This window comes from Sesamum indicum, linkage group LG8 (assembly GCF_000512975.1).
Source record: "Sesamum indicum cultivar Zhongzhi No. 13 linkage group LG8, S_indicum_v1.0, whole genome shotgun sequence".
Taxonomy (NCBI): domain Eukaryota; kingdom Viridiplantae; phylum Streptophyta; class Magnoliopsida; order Lamiales; family Pedaliaceae; genus Sesamum; species Sesamum indicum.
In genome coordinates this window covers 7,933,770-7,955,217 of record NC_026152.1, presented here as the reverse complement: position 1 = coordinate 7,955,217, position 21,448 = coordinate 7,933,770, and the positions used below count along the sequence as shown (strand labels likewise).

The 21,448-nt window shown below is 33.8% G+C and overlaps 5 protein-coding genes across 6 annotated transcripts in view; 2 read left to right on the top strand and 3 right to left on the bottom strand.

Moving 5' to 3' along the window:
- LOC105167883 (receptor-like protein kinase HSL1) overlaps positions 1-2,170 on the top strand; it is a 4,334-nt gene extending 2,164 nt beyond the window's left edge. Inside the window, 2 exon segments of the mRNA XM_011087734.2 lie at positions 1-895; positions 1,357-2,170. The exon segment at positions 1-895 is cut by the window's left edge and continues 10 nt beyond it. Coding sequence (XP_011086036.1) covers positions 1-895; positions 1,357-1,748 — 1,287 coding nt within the window. The 3' untranslated portion in view covers positions 1,749-2,170.
- Positions 4,968-7,612, top strand: LOC105167882 (NAC domain-containing protein 10). Of its 2 annotated transcripts, XM_020695836.1 has the most exons (4): positions 4,968-5,049; positions 5,415-5,651; positions 5,801-5,990; positions 6,487-7,612. In XM_020695836.1, exons 2-4 carry the CDS (start codon positions 5,517-5,519, stop codon positions 7,083-7,085), a joined length of 924 nt encoding a protein of 307 aa, XP_020551495.1. In that variant the 5' UTR covers positions 4,968-5,049; positions 5,415-5,516; the 3' UTR covers positions 7,086-7,612. The 2 variants fall into 2 exon arrangements, with proteins under 2 accessions (XP_020551495.1, XP_011086035.1); XM_011087733.2 differs by lacking the exon at positions 4,968-5,049 and having other exon boundaries at positions 5,173-5,651.
- LOC105167881 (glutaredoxin-C9) lies at positions 14,024-14,779 on the bottom strand. Its single transcript, XM_011087731.2, has one exon. It carries the CDS (start codon positions 14,706-14,708, stop codon positions 14,274-14,276), a length of 435 nt encoding a protein of 144 aa, XP_011086033.1. The 5' UTR covers positions 14,709-14,779; the 3' UTR covers positions 14,024-14,273.
- Positions 16,547-17,755, bottom strand: LOC105167880. The gene is made up of 2 exons (XM_011087730.2): positions 17,427-17,755; positions 16,547-17,291 (listed from the first exon to the last, which is right to left on the bottom strand). Exons 1-2 carry the CDS (start codon positions 17,592-17,594, stop codon positions 16,761-16,763), a joined length of 699 nt encoding a protein of 232 aa, XP_011086032.1. The 5' UTR covers positions 17,595-17,755; the 3' UTR covers positions 16,547-16,760.
- On the bottom strand, positions 20,412-21,439 carry LOC105167879 (histone H3.2-like). The gene has a single exon (XM_011087729.2). It carries the CDS (start codon positions 20,942-20,944, stop codon positions 20,534-20,536), a length of 411 nt encoding a protein of 136 aa, XP_011086031.1. The 5' UTR covers positions 20,945-21,439; the 3' UTR covers positions 20,412-20,533.

The following is a 21,448-nucleotide window of genomic DNA, read 5'->3' as shown; positions in this document are numbered from 1 at the left end:
AATTTGAAGCTTAATCGGCTCAACTTGTCGTATAACCACCTCGCCGGTGATATTCCGCCTCTGTATGCAAAAGGGATGTACAAAGACAGCTTTCTGGGAAATCCAGGACTCTGTGGGGATATTGAGGGTTTATGTGATGGAAAAGGCAGCAAGAATGGGGGCTATGTTTGGTTCTTGAAATCAATTTTTGTGCTTGCTGGATTTGTACTCATAGCTGGTGTTGTTTGGTTCTACATGAAGTACAGGAAATTCAGGGAGGTTAAACAGACTCTTGATCGATCAAAATGGACGTTAATGTCGTTTCATAAACTGGGATTCAGCGAGGCTGAGATATTGGACGCTCTTGATGAGGATAACGTGATTGGCAGCGGGGCATCTGGTAAGGTTTACAAGGTGGTTCTGAGCAATGGCGAGGTTGTTGCTGTGAAAAAGCTTTGGGGGAAATCAAAATTAGCCGATGAGAGCAGTGATTTAGAGAAGTGCAATTATCAAGACGATGGTTTTGATGCTGAGGTTGAGACCTTGGGGAAGATCAGGCACAAGAATATCGTAAAGTTATGGTGTTGCTGCACCACAAGGGACAGCAAGCTTTTGGTTTATGAGTACATGCCTAATGGTAGTCTTGGTGATTTGCTTCACAGCACGAAAAGTGGTTTATTAGATTGGTTGATACGGTTCAAGATAGCCATGGACGCTGCTGAGGGGCTCTCCTATTTGCATCACGACTGTGTTCCTCCAATCGTTCACAGAGACGTGAAGTCGAACAACATACTATTGGACGCGGATTATGGAGCTCGAGTTGCAGATTTTGGTGTAGCAAAGGTGGTTGATGCAGATGGGAAGGGAACCAAGTCCATGTCCGTAATTGCAGGTTCTTGTGGCTACATTGCACCAGGTTAGTGAGTCTGAATCTGTTCCTACCTCATTTGCTAATCATATTTGCTTTCATGAGATGATTCAAGCACGCTGCCTGGTTTTCTTACAAGTGACTTATTCGGCTTGAAGGACATGTTGAATTTTGTGTTGGGACATCATTCTTGGGCCCTTTTAGGACATGTTTGTCTATAGCAAATTATTAGTTTCACTATTACTGCATTTCAGTGCAATTTTAGGTGCCATAAAAGTCACACTGAAAGCTGGTAGGGTGAAAAATGATTAGGAATCATAACACATTCTTTATCGTGGCTGTAAAAACTACCACCAAATTCTATCAAAAAATTATGAGATATCGATGAGCACGGTGATTATTACATTATTGGATTCTTTGCCAATAATCCACTACTTGCTACTACAGTAGAATTCATCGCTTTCTTTCTCAATCATCATTACCATTCTCACCACCCATTTGCATTGCAGAATACGCCTACACGCTTCGGGTGAACGAAAAGAGTGATATTTACAGTTTCGGTGTGGTTATTCTTGAACTGGTCACAGGGAAGCTTCCTGTTGATCCTGAGCTTGGAGAGAAAGATTTGGTGAAATGGGTGTGTGGTACACTGGATCAGAAGGGCATAGACCATGTAATCGATCCAAAGCTCGATTCTTGTTTCAAGGATGAAATATGCAGAGTCTTGAATGTAGGCCTCCTCTGTACCAGCCCGCTTCCCATCAACCGCCCGTCTATGAGACGGGTGGTGAAGATGTTGCAAGAAATAAGCGCTAGAAACCAGACCAAAAACGCTGGGAAAGATGGCAAAATGACGCCTTACTACTATGAAGATGCGTCCGATCAGGGAAGTGTAGCCTAAAGGGTTACACAAGTTTTGAATTATTGAATTATATATCGCCATGATGAATTAGAACCCAGGAGACTTGGCTCGTCGTCTTCAGCAACTCCCTCGATTTTCTTGTAGCCTCGTCCCTACATGAGGTCGTTTGCACCGGTAAAAAGCTGAAACGAGGAGGGATGAGCAATTCTTGGTCTACGCTGGTTGTAAATGAAGCGAGTCGAGTTTTCCACCACAGAGTTTGAAAGTATTTTGGCGTCAATTCCTTTTGTTTATGTGTGCCACTTAAATTTTCACTGTTTGTTGGCAGTGACTCTTTTGTTGCATATATCAATGAGGTGAATTCTTTTCATCTAAGCATTTTTTAACTTTGGTTGTTGGAATGATGCATTTGATGACTTTAATGGTAAAAGTACTATACAATATATTTCAATTTGCCTCTAGTATTGTGTGCTATCAATCAATTTTTAGTTTCCTGCTTTAGATTTTCTGAATCTATTTTTGTGCTTTCAAGTTGAAAAAGCACAGTATACGGGGTGGCAGACGAGTCGAACTCGAGCTCAATTCTCTCTTTTCATGAGGCTCGCGAGCTTTTTCTAATTTATTTTTATTTTTTATATATATATTTTTTTTAAACAATTTATATATTTAATTTCATATTCAATAGTTTATTAATTTTATATTCAAAATTAACCATATATTATAATTATTAATCAATACTATACATTTTATTTTGGATAATAATAAATTATGATATTTTTATTTATACATTTAATCTTTATACAAATACAAATTTAATCAACAACTTAGTAAATTAAAATATTTTTTATATTTAATATGACACATATAAACTTTATGATATATTTTAATATATATATATTTGTATTGTGTTATTCTTTTTTTTTTTTAAATTGACAAGTAATTCACTTATGATTTTTTTATTTGTTTCTGAGTTTTATATTTGTATCAAGATACATGCTATGCATTATGCAATCCATTTTATTACTTATAAATTATGTCGAAATTTAGTGATTTCTATGAATTAATCTAAAAATAATGATAATAATCCCCACTAGAGAATAAATAGGTTTGATGTTCTGGCTTTCTTTGATTGTACCCCATCCATGAAGGACATGCCCCGCTATAATAATGATGGTTGAACAATTTTAATTATTATTTTATTATATATATATATAATGAGATCAAAAAATTTAATCAACAATTACGATATCTTAAAATCCGAGCACTCGATTCATACCAAATTCAAATATATATAAGATTGTGTCCATTAGATCATATCAGATGGTATAATTTAAAATCACATGGTCTGATTCAATAATATACCGTCTTGAGTGATTACTCTTATATTTCGAGTACGATATCTTGTCATGCGCTATCCAATAAGTCTAAAACTTTATCAAGTGTATTTTTCTATAAGTTTGATCATATTTAACGGTTTGATCTGAATTTTGATGGCCCGATTAACCCATGTTGTCCAACAATATAAGATGATAGTTACATCAATGTAATACTAACATTTATAAACATTATATTAATTTCAATTATAAAATATTTTTATGTACTGCAATTACATTATTCCAGATAATAAATACTTTTCTACAATTTTAAATTATTCAATATGAAAATTTTTGGTATATTTTATTAATTATATTAATAATAAACTAATGAGTAGTTCATATTTATAACAATAAATTAAACTATCATACTGTATTTTGGTATATTCAATATTATTACTTATAAATTTATGTATAAATTTGATGATTCCTGTGATTTAATCTAATAATAATAATAAAATAAAATATAGCTCGAACTGTAAGAGCTCGTCGAGTTCGAGCTCATGACAAAGGGTTGAGCTCGACTTGTGTACACCACTATCAGATTTGCAGTTGCCCCCCTCCTCTAATTCAAAAGCTTCTTCACTAAGCTTTTCTAATGTAGGAAGAGGCATGAAATTGAGAGGCACGTGCAAGATTTAGTATATTAATGAGTGTGATTGGCGGAGAGAGAGTTCATCACCATTTTATCTCTTATTTGCTATACAGCAACTGTCGCTCCATCACCCATCAACTAATACATATCATGATTACTTCAATTATTGGTTTTAATCAACATTAGTGTTTAATGATTTTCAAATTTTTACCAACCAATCCCATCCCATCCCTTTATCCAATTAACTTTATTACTAGTTTTGGTTCATTCATTATCGTCAAATCTAAAATTCTGCGCTCTTAAAGCCTGTAAATGCGTTAATGATAAGGTTGAGAATTCACTTAACACAACTCTTGTCTTGATAGATTCTATATACGTACCTGGGTATTTGTCTATTTATATAATACTTAACTTATAGGTATTGTCTTTGTCGTCTTGTCATGAAATTGTTGATAAAAATTTATATACTTTGAAATAATGAATTGTTATGTGCCTCCATAGATTTTTCAATCCTTCAAACACAAATAATATTCAAGAAAGAAAAACAAAAAGTCTAAGAAATTACACTTATTGTCGCAGTTATTTTGATGTGATCAAACATCTTTAACCTCTCAACAAAATTGTCAAAACCTCCTAATTAAAAAGCTTCTCTCCACCTTTTATATCTACTAAAAACCAAGGGATAATCATTCCTAATTGATTTGTTACTGATTTATTTAAAATTAAAAAAAAAACATCCTAATCAAACTATTCTTATAAATTTTTAGACGTTAATACATGTAAGAAGATGTATTTTCATCCTTATCAGGGTAGTTTGGTTAGAAAAGATTCGTTTTGTCTAAAATAAATTAACAATAAGTAAATTGGGATTAAATATATATTTTTATTTATTTATTTTATTAATATTAACAAATTTAGTTAAATTTGACTAATGTTATTTTATTCATTATACAAAAATAAATAAATATAATTTTTGAAACAACAAAAAGTTGACGTCAAATCTCATATGGATGGATCCCTGAAAATTTCTCAAAAATCAAAGCAAAACGGATGTGGAGTATATGATAGTAACTGGGTAGTTGAGTACATATGTAGGCGACTTCTAAGATAGATTTCAACTAGGCACTCGAGTAGGGCGATCGAAGATAATGAAGTTGGTGTTAATGTGTCTAATTGTGAGTCGTTGGATATACCTTGCTTGCAAGAACAAGTCTGCGTACGCTGTCGGATAAAAATAGGTACGTATAATAATCGACCATTTCACTGTTACTTTCACATTAGTTGTTGGTACGTACATATAGTTTGCAGTAGAGAGAAGCAGCTTTAGAGACACTCCAGGTTGACACTGCAGCTAAAGCCCTAGGTAAAAGAGGTAAAACGTCTCCAAGGAATCAGTATTGCCCCATATCCACTCAACCCCTTAATTCCTTGTGTCCTCATTTGATTGTTTTCATTACATGAATTAAGATAATTTTGACATCTTTGTTCTTTCTGGTACATGTGTGTGTGTGTGTGTGTACACGAACAAAACCAAACTTGACTTCCAAGGGACATATATAATTCTTTCTTCAACACAATATTCATTCTTAATTTACTTCCCCCAGAATATAAGCACGAAAATTTTTGTACCGTTTTCTCTCTTCTGTTCCATCTCCATTTCTTGGAAATTTACGCTGCTGCACGTATAACTAACAACAGTTGAACATCTTTATGTGTAATTTCTTCGTTTTTCTTTAGGTTGTGAGTGTTTATGTGAGAGAGGGAGAGGGTGCAGAAGAGAAACCCCAATCTGGGATGGGCAGAAGAGCAGTACGTAGGTAAGAGAAATGACATGGTCCGATGATAATGATAGAAACAGCCCTCCAAATTGTCTCAGCTAATAACAATGTTGTCAGTTCAAGAACTGATCAACAACTCAGGGCCATAGTCTGCCCTTCATGCGGACACACCATAAAACATCATCAAGATCATCAGGTGCATATACTCTCTCTCTCTCTCACACACACACACGCTTGCATCAAAGTAGATATGGAAGTTTTGCAGTTTTTGTTAGGTAGTCGTTGCTTGTCAAAGAAAAAGTAAAATTACGTTTCTCACAAAGGTTGAATTGATTTATTAACTAGAGTGGAGTACAAGATTTGCCGGGACTACCTGCTGGGGTGAAGTTCGATCCATCTGATCAAGAAATTCTTGAACATCTAGAGGCAAAAGTGCTCTCTGATACCCGCAAACTCCACCCTCTAGTTGATGAATTTATTCCCACAATTGAAGGCGAAGATGGAATTTGTTACACTCACCCAGAGAAGCTTCCAGGTATTTCTTTTCTCAAAGTTAAATACACTTTGCATCCATCCACTATATATTCTTAACAAAGCATTCAACTTCTTGATGAATACTCAAATCTATATATGCATCTTCATTATTAATATTAAATCTTGCTTGGTATGTTAACAATATATATACATGATTTTGCCTACTATGCTATAATTAATATATATTTTATATATACATAGCCCTAATTGATTTTTTTTTTATCTCTTTCTAATTAATCATGCCAAATTCAACAATTCCAATAAAGGGACCATGATAGTACCGGTCACATTAATTAGAGTCAAATATTAAAAGTTGAACGTTTAGTCAAATCAAATTAATAACATTGCAAACTTATCGTTTAATTAATTGTTTACTGTATAATCAGTTTAGTTCTAATTATAATCCCAGATAATGAGAATTTTAATGTGGAGAAGAAGTCCACAATGAATTGATCATTTCAAGTATCAGAATTGGGGTGATTTTCATGTATGTGTAGGAGTGAGCAAAGACGGCCAAGTGCGGCATTTCTTCCACAGGCCCTCAAAGGCGTACACGACGGGAACCCGGAAACGGAGAAAGGTCCACAGCGATGCCAACGGCGGCGAAACCCGATGGCACAAAACAGGCAAGACCAGGCCTGTTTCGGCAGCTGGGAGAATCAAAGGGCACAAAAAGATACTCGTTCTCTACACAAACTACGGCCGGCAGAAGAAGCCCGAGAAGACTAACTGGGTAATGCACCAGTACCACTTAGGCGACAACGAGGAAGAGAAAGACGGAGAGTTGGTGCTCTCAAAGGTGTTCTACCAAACACAGCCTAGACAATGCAGCTCATCAAGCATGAAAGGTTCACTTGTGATCAGTACCACAACTGCTAGATCAAGATCTCATCTTTCTGATCAAAACCCTTTGATGAAAAACCCCAGTCTTGCGGAGTACTATGGTCCTCCTCCTCCTCCCTTTATCTCGTACACTACTGTCGGAAGCCAAAACATTAATCGGGACAGCCCACCTCCGATGATTCCCAATTTGGTTGTCCAGGATGATGCCTCATCCTTAATCCGTTTGCCTTCCGGTGGAAGTAAAGGCAAATGATGAAGTTAAAAAATAAATTATTTTATCCAAATCAAGTTTGATCAAATATCAATCACATAGTAAATATAATATACTTATCATAATATAATTGATCATTTTTCTTGAACTAAACATCAATTACATTGCACGTACGCCCTTATCATAAAATTCAGATCTAGCCAAATTTTATTTGGATTAGAATTTCTAGTTAAAAGAAAATGGAGATAGGTAGGGTTAGTGCACCTTTTTTTAATTTTGGTGGTGTACATTTTGATTTCTTTGATAAATTAAATAAATTCGGGGAATTTTTAATTTCTTGATTTGTACTTTAAGGATTATGCTTTAGAAATATAAGCAATCATCAATTAATTACAAGGGGATATTAAAATAAAATCAATTGAAACCCGGATCGAGCCCAAAGACTATAGTCCTAGTTTGAAATATAGTTGGGCCTGGCTTTCCTCATTATATGGCCCAGTTATGTTTAAAGTTCTCAAGGCCCAAAAGTTGAGTAAGTCTTGCAGATGAGAATTTGTTCAAGTTGTAACATTTGAAATCTTACGATCAAAAAGTTATGGATTCAAATTTTGCTTATCTATTCAGAAAGTATTTATTTATTTATTACTCCTATAATCAGCCTTTGGTATTTGAATGTAGCAACCGTTGGTATTAATTAAAAATTAACAACAAAGGAAAAAAAGCTGAGAAGCAAATCGGGCTTTTTGCTATATTTACACTTTCTAATTTATGATTTATTTATATAAATTTTTTATATTTTTTAAAAAATCAAATATCCACCAATCGAAAAGGTCAATGTCATTATACACAGTATCTTAAAAAATTATAAATACATCTCTCAAATATATCAATATTATAACATAAATTATTCATATTCTTTTGACTATCAAAAATAATTTTTATAATTATAAAAAAAATATGAATAATTTGTATAAATAGAATGTAAAGGTAATGATGGGAATAAGTTATGAATAAGGAATTGGAAATGATTAAAAAGGTAAATAGAGGTATGAGACATAGAATTCCAGTTTTGGTGCACACATTGAATGGTCAACAGCCATTCCTACCTGCATCATCATCATCATCATCATAACCCCTCCATTGACTTCCAAACACCGCCTCATGACGTCACCATCACTACCCCATTTTTCAACCAATTAATGGCTGCCAGCGCCCACCAATCATATCACAATCCTGATTACGTGATTTTCCCACTCTTTGCTCTTGTTAATTTTTTTCAATAATATTTTAAAAAATAATTGCTATAATAAGATCATTTTACTTCTTGCTATATGATTAATTAAAATCTATGATAACTAGGGGTATAATTGGTTAATGTTTTGTTTACCTTATATTATTGAACTAGGGATTAAAACTGGACCCTACATAGTTGTTCTATTATTTGCAATCAACCAATCAACATGTATGTAAGTAGTGAAAAGACTATATTATCCTTGTGGGGACAAAAAAATAAAAAATCACTATCAGTCACATAATGTAGGTGGTTCGTTGAGCAAATTTAATACAATTGAGGGGCAAAATAGACATAATGCAACAAATTTGAGGATGTAAACTAACTGTTTTGAAACTTCGACTCTATCATGCAATAATTATTCAATTATCAAAACCATCGTATGCGAGTGAGTATATACTACACCAAAATATAATATCGATAATAAAATATTAAGTGATAATTTTAAAATCATCACTAAATATATATTTAATAATAATAATTTATTTTACCATTATATATTCATTAGCGACGAGAATTATATGTAAAATTATTTCTATAGTAACAACTTAGTGACAATTATTATTTATTACCACTAAATCAGCATTGTACAAGTGTCACAAATTATATTTAGGACAACGTTGTGCACATCTAGTTGTCCTTTTACGTGCTAATACAATTTTTACAGAATAACAATAATTATTAAAATCATAAAATTTATTATTGTGACAATAAATATTCTTGCCACTAAATATATATAACTAGTAATAATATTAAAATTATTATTTGAATATTTTGTTACTATTTTTTTTAATTTCTTGTAGTGATATATATATATATATATATCTTTTTTTATGAGTATGATTTTCTTTTTAATTTTACTTTTTATGTGGAGGTACTCTTTTGGTTGTTGTATTAAGATCTCCCGACTATGTAATTGCTGTGAATTTTTGGACAAATTTTGGATTTGTTTGGTTAATTCAAATTCTTTAAGATTCGTCATTATGCATTCTAAATTTTAATATATATGGACTCATATTGACCATTAAATTATTTTAATATTTATAATTTACGTGAAATCGTATAATTATAAGAAATTTATAAATAATTGCCATGGTGCAACAAGTATAACTTTTGCAACCTTAACCTTTCTTACAACCTTTACTTATATTTACTTTTACAACTTACTTGACTTAAATATCGAATACTTATATAATTAGGGTCTTCTCCGTGCACTTTGAAGGTGGTTTATTTTTTACAATTACAACTAAAAAAATTTAACCGTATTTTGATCATTGAGGATTAATTGCATCCGCCAATATTCATTTTAATTAATATACCTTAACTCTATTTTTTCAGTACATCAATTTTATATACACACATCACACTTAAAATTTAAAATTATTTGTATATTTATGATGTATATATAAAATAAAAATCAAATATTAATCCAAAATAAAAATTTTAAATTACTATTTTATATAGCATGAATAATTCTAATGTAAAAAAAAAAAAGGATGCAATTTTGAATGGTAACAGTTTCAGTCTAGGTATATTCAATATTTGCAATAAAATATTATAATTTATTAAAAAAAAAATAACAATTTTAGTTGAAAGAACACTAATTTGGCTGAAATTTAGCACATGACATTTAAAAAGTGGGGTTCTTTTTTTTTAAAACCAAAATCGATATTTTTCATCAATTACAATTCATTATTTGCCCACTATACCAACCAGTATTTTTACGGACTAAAATTGTAATTTTTTTCAAAAAAAATTTGGAGATGTATTAGGGGGAGTTATATATTGAAGTGAATTGGGGATGTTAGTGTGGAATTACGTATGAAAAGGGGCGCATTAAATTCCACTATCAATATTTTGCACTACTACTACTACAACATTTGATTCATGTCATATTGTGGTGTCACATATGTATATGTATAGTGGATAATTTCTATAGCAACATATGTTGCATTTAACACGTTAAAACATGTTGTCTCCGCTGATTATTCATTTGATCACTCTTTGATTTTCATCCACCAAATCAAATCACCTACTTGTGTTGTTCATCGTCTCATGATCATTTTTATTCTTTTTTTTAAGAAAAAAATAAATAACTTCATTGAAATGGTAAAAGTTGGTCTACATAATTTGAAGCCAACACTAAGGATGGCAAATAGGGTTATTGGGTTCGGGTTTGAATTCGGAAGGAGTTTTAATTTTATGAATTCAGTCTACGGGTCTCTAAATTTATCTATTTAATGTTTTTAACTGTTTTTAATAAAAATAAATAAATTATATATATTTTTTACAATACTAACTTATTATTCATTAAGTAATAATAATATTTATTATTTTTAAATTAATAAAAGAAAAAAATATAATTTTGCGAGTTAGAGCTGTGAAGACCGAATTTTGCGGTGGTATAAAACAAAGTTTCAAGAGTCCGAAATTTTTGAATTAAATTTACGTAGGAGGGATATTAAATTTGTGAGAGTTGGAGCTGAGTGGGTTGCTGTGCTATGTGGTGGTGCATTGCTCGTACCCATTATATCAGGTACTTGGGGTTGGGGGTGCAAACAGTGATAGTGAACAATAAGGACATGTTCCTACCACATTAAAATTGGCAGCAAATGAACTGATGGCTTGTCTTCCCACACATATCATTCTTTCATATCATAATCAAGAGTATCCAAAGTCTGTAGGCTTCCCACAATTCTATACTAGTGTTTTTTTTTTTTTTTTTTTATAAAAAAAATAAGAATAATTCTTAGGTAAATTAAAACGAGCTTCTATAAAATTTGACATAATTACAGATATTCTCTCATTATTTAAAAAAATTATCAATACTGATCTGATTTTAATGGTCGTCTAACAATCAATTCAGTTTGTTAGTCTCCGTTAGGTTTTTATTATTGTTTTTTTGGTGAACTGACCAAAATTTTCTTGTAAACTATAAATTATAAGTTTATTTATTTATTTTCTATTTATTTTCAAAATGCTCCATCCACCTTGTTCAAATTTCAAAAAAAAAAAATACAACAAGGGTAAATTTGACAGCTTGAAATTCTATACAAGAATTACATAATTTTATCAAATATCATGGGGTATTTCTTATTTTTCAACAACAATGGGAATTCTCTCCTAAAGTGACGACTTTTCAAGAGGAAATGGTAAGGTTCATACAAATAAAAACAGACAATACTTTGTGCAATGAGGTATCGATTGCATTGCATGCTGTATTATTTGGTACCTTGTGAAAATGAGGCCATGTGTGTGTCCTAACCCCTTTTGTTTGGGAATTGATAATGTAAACATGTGTTCCACATTAGTTACAGACAACACCGTATGTGGGAACGGGCTTATATCCCCATCCCAAGACATCGATTACAGATGAAAAAATTGAATGGTTTATAAACTCTAAGACCTGATCTTCCTACAAAATAAATTTTTAAGATAAAATCGTGAAGCGCACACATAAAATTAAATCAAACCTTAAATAATAAGATATATTGATCCGATTGCACACCCAACGTGGTCAAGATATCAAGCATAAATATTGTATCATGAATAAGGCGTAGCCATCTATCATACCAAATTTATTATTAAGAAAATTGAAATCTGGAAGGGGTTTGACGAAATCTAAATCACTGCTTCAACTATATAATATTTGTTTTTCCTCAAATAGTCAATATAATGGAAGTCACTTATGGCAGTTGAAAAATGAATAATTTCTCAGAAATTCACACAACGCACCACTCCATGCCTTATGCCTACCTACACATACACTCACCCTACCTTCTGAATGTTGGAACTTTACGGGGGTGTTTGGGTGAGTTTATAAACTTTTTAAAATATCTTATAACATGTTCCGAAATTTGTAAGATGCTGCAAAGTGTTTAGCAGTTTTTTAAGAAACGACCTTTTAAGGATTAACAAATTTCTTTAAATTAATTACAAATTCGTGAATGGTAATATTTTATAAATCTTATTTATATAAATAACAAATTCTTTAAATAATTCTAAATTCTTCGAATTAAGCCATTTGAAATTTTTTTTTTAAATTTAAATTTATCCCTTTAATAAAAGAAATTCAAGAAATTGAAATTGTGGCAGCCCACAATGGGTGGCCTCGCGAAGAAGTTGCTAAATATAATAATAATCCATGTGATCCTCGCAAGCTCCATCCTCTCATTTGACATTTTTTATGCCCTTCAATGTACTAAGCAACAAACCACCTAAATCCCACATGTTCCTTTTCCCAATATTCCATCAACATATATACATACATACATACTACCAAAATAATTAAACCCAAAAAAAAAAAATAGTGATTGAAAAAATTATATCATAATTTAAATTTTATTACTAATATTATATGTGTTTAGTCACAAAAAATAAATTTTATAGTTTTAATTGGGAATCAGTAACACAAGTTAATAATAACTTAGTGATAATAAATAATATTATTACTATATTTATATTGTGATTATAAATGTGCCGATCGATCATTATTTATAGAAACAACTTTATGGACAATATTCAACTATATATAAATAACTGTATTTAGCACAAATTAGATTTTTGTAATTGAATATATATTTTATGTGATAATTATAAATTTATTATTTAATATTTTATCACAAATATTATTTTTTTTAGGCCCAAGTCAAAGTAAATTCTTGGTCGAATATGATTTAATATTTTTGGACTACTAACTACAAAATAATCAGTATAATTTCCTTCCTCTTATCTATTTTGTTTACCCTTCTCATGCTCCAATTTTTAGTCTTTTGTTGTCATAAAACTCATACATATTATTGCTCGTAAACTGAGTTAGTTAATTAATAATACAAACATAAAATAAAAAATAAAAAATAAAAGAAGAAAGGATAAGCGAGTATCCTACAGCGACATGGGAAATGGATATTGTTAAGAATATTATTCAATATTAATTTATATATGATTGTATAAGATAATTAAATTTTAATTGAATTAATTGGCTGAGTACTAATTTATTATTGACTATCATCGTGGGAGATCTAATTTTCCTATATATATATATTTGGTGTGGAAGCATCAAATATTTTAAATTCCATTACGTTCATGGTATAATATATATTAAGGTGACGTGACCGATCACATCATTTGATATTTTGAAAATGGACACGTATAAGAAAAATTTGAAATTTAATGCCAGTAGGTACAGACTAAATGAATTTTTTTATTTTAACTTATCTATTTTAACCTATACTATTTATTAAGGCTCAATCACATAGTAACTAATTATAGCTGTCAAAATACCTTTCAATATAATTTATTTCATTAACCAAATTATTATGATCCCATCCAATTAATTTATTTCATTAATTATTTCCTACTTGTGCGTATTTAAAACCATTACATTTTATTACATTAATTATTTATATTATTTTTTAAAATTAATTAAATAAATATAACTTAAATTATGCTGATTCACCCAACGTACTTCGTTCATGTGTTTGTCTCATTATACATGAGTTATCGCCTACTTCGTTGAACGTGTTTTTATTCGTTGTTTGTTTCATTGTGTATGAATTGGATCCTATTTATCGCATTTTATGTGAGTTGTTATAATTTATTTATAATTATATTAATAAAATTATGTATCAGATTATTTATTAATTTCAGTATATTGTTTGAATCGATAGAATACTTTAAAAAAATAAAATAAAATAAAGATCAAAAGCGACAACTATCTGAACAGCAGCATTTACAAAATGATGCCAAACATTTTGGCATGATCCATAAGATTTCTTCAACCATTTCTTCTGCCTTGCGCATCTTCAATCAGACTTTTCCATCTCCCAGAATACACAAAAGCTAAAGAAAGAAAATTAAGGAGAAAAACATAAATTAAAAAACAAAATTTTAATTTCCGCCCAAAAGTCTTCTTGATGATTGGGAAGACAATGACTCAGTCAAAGCCATAGAGCTCTGGCTTCTCTTAGCCTAGGCACCAAATCACCGGAGATATGAGCGCCCATGATGTCTTCCAATCCTCCGAACAGTTCTCCGCCGACAAACACCGCCGGAAGTTGCGGCACCGCCGAGTTGCCTGCAGCGCCTTTGCTGATAATCTCGGACAACTCGTTCTTTACATCAGCTTCATTCTGGTCATCGACGTCGAAGATCCAAGGGTTGACGCCGTGTCCATGCAGCAGGAGCTTGACCACGTGGCACATGCAGCAGCCCCGCCGCGCGAACACAACCACAGCATTTTCCGCCACCAGTTTTCTCACGCTTTTGGCGTCGCCGATCGTCTCACCCTCACCAGAGTTGATGTTTCCCGGTGGTGGAGCGGCGGATCCGCCGGCGGTGGGGAGCCAATCTCTGTATGGAATCGCTTTTTGCATGGTGAGTGAGTTCGGGAGAGGGGGGGAGAGAGAGAGAGAGAGGAGGGGAGTGAGTTGTTTGTTGAGGATAGATATATAGTAATTTTGGAGATGGTGGGGAAATTACCAAAAAATAAAAAAAAAATAATAATAAAGGAGATGGTGGGGGGGGGGCAAGTCTAACGTCAACGCCTGTGATGTAATATTGGACGTCACGGTTGCTGGTGGGGACGTGTGGCTACGTCATCTTTGAGAGAAAGAGGCAGAAACGCTGGTTTGATGACGGCTTAATAATTTGGTCATTAGTCGCATCCAGTGATGTAAAATTCTTGGATTGATAAGTGCGATTTTAATGTATTCAGAGAGTGATGTTGTACCACATTCACTTAAATTTACTCTCTTATACATGTTAGATTTACCACTCTTTTTTTTTTTTTTATTTTGTCCCAAAAAAATTAATTATTTTCATTTCATGTATTATTTAAAAAAATCAAGATATCAAAATTCAATTTTCTCGCTCTCCACATGTCAAAAACACAAAAGCTTGCGCATTTTTTGTTCTTTTATTATTAAAATTAGAATAATTTCATTACTATATTTGGATAAAAAAGTATAAATTATATTGAATATAAAAAAAGAAAAAGAAATTCAACAAAAATATAGATAGAGAGGAGAAGATGAAATTATAATAATTAAAAAGAAAAATAAAAAGGGTAAGTTGAAATCAAGAAATTAGGGTGGTGGGGCAGCCATAGGCATATCACCCTAAATTATGGGAAATATTGGAATGCGGTAAGGGGAAACCCACTCGAAAATCTCTAGTTTACACACACACACACACACGTGTCTGGGTCCACTGCGCCCTGCTTGTCCACACACTGACGTCATCCCTTTCCATCCCTCAGTCAAAAGCTTCCACACTAATATATCATTTTTAATTAAACCAAGGGGATACACAATGCACGTTTTCATGTGGAACAAACCATTCAGACCAACACTCCACACTCCTCATCCATCATCTTAATTATTCAATATTTATTCATAAATACAAAATATTTTATTTTTATTTGCTTTTAACCATATTAAATTCATTCATTAATGGTTTTACATCAATCACATAGCAACTAGTATTAAGGGATTAATTACGTTGGTTTTTTCTCTAAAATTTAGTGTAATTATATATAAATTTTTATAGCTTGAAAAACTACATCTACTACTCTTGATATTTATTTATGTCTAACAAATATATTTCTATATTATCCAAAATTATTAGAATTTATTGATATTAGTAAAAAAATTGAATAAAAAGCTATATTTACTTATGATTGAATTATTATTGACTTATTGCGAGTCAAACAAACTTTTTCTAACTAAACTACCCTTATACATATTCACATGATAATGCATGTAAGAAGGTATACCATCACTTTTATAAGGGTATTTTGATCAAAAAAAAATTATTCAACCTATAGCAAATAGGTAATAAGTCAATTAAAGATAATTATATATAAAAAAAATCAATTGAAGATGAATATAAAATTTTATTAATTTTTTTAATATCAATAAATTTGAAGAATTTTTGACTAACAAATGAATTTAATTATTAGAAATTATCAAATATTAGGAGTATTAAATATAGTTTTTCAAATAACAGAATATTTACATGCTAGTACACCGAATCTCAAATGAGGAAATTATGATTATCCTCTATTATTAAATAGCATGGAGTGCAAAAGTATTATGGGCCTCGAGGTCCAAATGTGTGAGGTCAATTATTGGGCTTGTAGCAGGCCTGCTTAATTGCCAGCCTGTTATCTGATCAAAATTTGATCCCAAACCTTAAGTGGATCCAATCTGTCTCAAGGAATTCGCTTTGTTTGGAAGTTTTATAATTTGGTGACCCTTCGTCCATACTCATCAGCAAGGTATTTCAATGAAAGATTAAGATTAATCACAACAATTAATCAAACAATTTAGATAATCACCCAGTGTTGATGTTTTTTGATAAAGAATTCTTATTTCCCATCTTTGAAGTAAATTTAGAATGTTAATATGAACACTCAACCGGCGACTTCAAATTATCTCCCTTAATTTCTTTAGCTTTTCCTTCCTGAGGGATTGAGTCTTCTTCAGCGAAGTGGTGTCGCTGTCCAAATAATGGAGGAGCACCACCATCGTCACCGACGTCGCAAACATCGGTATCGGACCGAAAAACCACAGCAGCAACGTTATAGCAAAGTACAGTGCTCTCAGCCCGACGGACCAGAAGTCGCCGCCGCGAATGACTGCCAATTCCACGTACTCCGTGGAGATGTCGCTGTCGGGGGTGCTGATTAGATAATTGGCGTGGATGAAGCACCTGGAGGACTGGACGAAGCACGAAAATGCGAGGAGGAAGCAGATGAGGAGGGTTATGTACTTGATGGACATGGTTGCGGGGCGAGTGTCACCGTAGATCAACTCGCTCTGGAAAATGTTGGAATTGTTGGCGATCCACGCTCCGATCAGCGCGCTTAGAGTTAGGGACACCGAGGCTAAGAATGTCGCCGCCGAGATGTTCGCCGATATTACATCCAGGGCGGTTTTCACGTCCCGATTTTCTGACTGCCAAAGTTTCCGACACGAAACAATTCAGGTGATTTTCCCACAACTGTTCTAACTATTTTGTGTGTGTTTTTTGTTAAGATTTTTCAATACTAGAAACAGGGGAAATAGGTAGGAGGAGGATAGATTTCTGACCTGCATAAGTTTTTCGACCCAAGTTTTCTTGTCGTTGTTCTCGAAGCCGATCACGGTGGTGTGAGGAAGCTTAAGGCATCTGTAGAGGAGGATGAGATGATAAGCGAACATGATGATAAGACCACATGGAACCAAGATAAGGTCTAGGTATTCCTTTCGGAACATCATCCTCTCTGTCTGTCTGTGGGCTTCAATCAAAAAAATGAAGAATTCTTGGTTTTTAATCGTGAGTTGTTGATACTATTGAATCTTGCTTAGAAGGAATTAAGTGGAATTAATTGAAGTTGATTTGACTTTTGCTTGAGTGTGCTGCAACGACAAGCAATGATGAAATTGCTGTAAAACGTTGTTGAGTGGCTGTAGGCGTAAGTTAGATGAGAATGATATTGTCTGTCCATGAAACAATGTCAAAAGATGGATGAATGGATGATGACAGAGAATTACAATACTAAAAACACTTCTTGAATAATAATGATGCTATAAGCCAACTCCAACAATTTATTTCTTTCATACACTTTGTGTTCGAATTTTTTTGATAAAGATCCGATTACTGAATGACATTGTGTTATTTACAATCCCAAACTAGTCATTTACTTCAAACACCCCTAGTTAAAAAGGTGAAAGAAGGCATAAATGGGAACCTGAATGGACACAATAGCTTCAATAGCTGCAACTCTACCTAGAACCCTGACGAAACAACCATAAACGTGGACAGAAATCTGGTGTTCCAATGCGCATATAGAACAACCACCTACGTACAAAGCTATTCACACTTAAAGCGCACGTTGCACCCTTTGGAATTGGCTCGCCTCAGCGGACCTCTATTACCCGTCCAATGATCATTGGGTGTTGGAGAGTCCGACTCAGATGAAGACAATTTGTAATTTGAGAAACCTGTCGATGGGCACTTCAAGATTCCTTTCAATGGCATTTTGGTTGTACGGGGAACCGCCTTGGCAGAGTTTTCATCGGACGAAGTGCCCTCCGTGCCAAAACTATAACTTGAATCGCCCTCATTAACTCCTGGTATACCAAATTTTTCACCAGATGAAACCTCTTCAAGCTCAGAATCAGAAAAATAATCATCTCCAAAATCACCCCCGTGAGTTTTGGCATTGAGGAGGGAGTCTCCAAAAGGACTCGCTGCAACCAAGTCATCGCCAAACATATCCTCCATTTCTCCAATATGAACATGAACGCTGTCTTCTTCCTCCTCAACTTGAATCGTCTCATCTTTCTTCTTACCTTTTGGCTGTTTGAACCATCCTTCAGCCAGAAGATGGAGAGAATTCAAATTCTTCAGAAATGTGCTCTTCTTGTGAGAAACATCCAACTTCTTCTCATTGGTACGCAATAATCCCATGGCAATGACACTGGTTATGAAAAGCTGGCAAATTGCGCACTTGATCTGCTCATGCCTCTCAAAAGACGAGGCCTCGGTTAAGCCAATCATTTTCTTGATTCCAAGAACTTTACGTGCCAATTCAGCCAGCTCCCATGTTTTACATTTGGGTTCCTTGAGAACTTTGGCAGCCAGGTAACCAATGTCGACTTTATATTTTGTCAGCCCCAATTGTTCGAATGGGAACAAATCCTTCTTTTCTGGGATCCCGAAGCCAACAAAATGAATTCTCTTGTCTGAAAGGAACTTGTGGATTGTGGCAGGCATTGGTTCCCCAGCAACAAACCTCAGAATCACACAACCAACACCAAAGCACAACAGCACCAGCAGAATGGATGGATCACGAGGGTGACGCATAACGTCTAGGCCAACAATGGGAGGACGGTCCCAAACCCTTCCTTGGGGAAACAGAAAATCCAAACGGCACAAATATTCAAAATCTCTTGTTTTGAATGTGATTGCTTCAAGCTTAACCTCAAACCGGTTGGTCCTTAGGTACACATTCCCTGCCATTTCTTTTTACAGAATTTGGCGTCAATTGAAGGAATGAATATATTTTTGAAGGGCGTCCAATCAAGGTTGACAGGGGAACAATATGAAAGAAAAGAAATAGGAAAGTTGAACAAATATAAAACAAAAGGCTAAACTATATGAAGACAAAGATAAAAGGAAATCTAAAACAGTTGCTATCTCAAACTTCTCTCAGGAAGCACACAAGATTCATGACTACGGCTTAGGACAAGGGCAAATCATACTGACATATTATTCAACACAAAAGAGGAAGCAGGAGGAAAATTAGGGGAGTAAATGGTTATACAAAATTGAAGCCTATTTCTTAGGTAACAAGTTTCTAGAATATGTGCAGCCACCATTAGTTTGTTCTAGATATGCGACATCCACAAACCTTACTCACGGTAGTAGTTAGCTGCATCACTCATATTAGTGGTTCTTCACAACTCATCCACGTCGAAAAATTACAGGTAGAAAATGAAGTCAACACAAGTCACCAGGCTCCTAAACAATGTCCATTGACATTGCATGACACATTTGGATATGAAAGCAAACTAAATTGAAACGTCGACACAGTTAGATAGCATTTGACCTTATCCAGATTCGTGATTCAATGTGAATGTTCAACTGCAAAATTGAGGAGTCGATAAACTAATGGAACTAACCTCAGATGGAATTCTTCAAATCCAATACCATGCTAACACCAAGTACATCAGAACAGGGGTCAAACTCAAACCAAACCCCATAAAATGCTGATGTACATGACAAAATAAATTTTTCACCAACCAAAGGTGCCTGGTGAATGATCACTTTAGTTACCTGAAATTCACAAAAGTATGTACCACAAGTTTTGACTTGAGCTATTCAAAACAAGAAAGAAAATCAATAAAATCAAATTATTGAATGTAACATCACCAGTAACAAGTGCATCAATTTAGGCAAAAATTAGTCATTGGTAATATCAAGAAACAGAATGAAAAATGATTGAAAAATATATTCCGGTAAAATCAAAGTAATCAAACTATAATAAAGTTAAAAATCTGGAGAGGGGGAGAGAGAGAGAGAGGACTTAATTGAGCTAAAACAACTAAGTTTTCATTAAACCATATTACATGTTCACTAAAACAATAACCTAATCCATTAGTATGCGTACACTCACCCTGCAACCTCACCCAATTGAACCCCAGAACTACAACTATGCTCGCTCACCCCTAATCCTCCCTGCCAACTGGATATCCTTGGGCATAATCGTGACTCTCTTTGCATGAATAGCACAGAGATTAGTATCCTCAAACAACCCAACCAGGTAAGCCTCCGCCGCCTCCTGCAGTGCCGCCACAGCAGAGCTCTGGAACCTCAGATCGGTCTTGAAATCCTGTGCAATCTCACGAACAAGCCTCTGAAACGGCAGCTTTCGTATGAGTAGTTCAGTGGATTTCTGATACTTTCGGATTTCACGGAGGGCAACGGTTCCAGGGCGGAAGCGGTGGGGCTTTTTCACTCCACCGGTGGCAGGGGCAGATTTTCTGGCGGCTTTGGTGGCGAGTTGCTTGCGCGGGGCCTTGCCTCCCGTGGACTTGCGAGCAGTTTGCTTAGTACGAGCCATGTGTAAGGACTTGGGTTTTCTTGGCTAGTGCAAAATAAGAAGAGGAGTGAAGGGTTTGAGCAAATGAAAGCTTGAATGGCAGCAGGGTTTGGGCGAATACTTTGAAAATTATGGCGGGATGAGGAATGAGATTTCTTGTTTCTAGTGTGAGGGAGAATAGGGAGTGATCCTGGGGATTGGTTAATGAGTATCCACGGATTGTTGACGTGGCGATTCGTTGTATTTGTTAAAGAGGGTTTTGGAGCGTTGGATGATGTTACAAGAATTGGATTGGATGTTTGAGGAAAGGGGTGATGGGATGTTTAAAACATTATAAGATGATTGTTATGGTTAAGGATGAAGATGGGAGTGCATATAATCTCCACTTAAATTATGCTGTTGAATTGATTGAGAAGAGGAATGTTGAATTGTTGATAGATAGATCATAGATGGTGGTGGAGTGGAGTGGAGTGGTACCCTTCCCTTTATGCGTTTCTTCCCATGCTTATTATTCTCCTTTCCCTA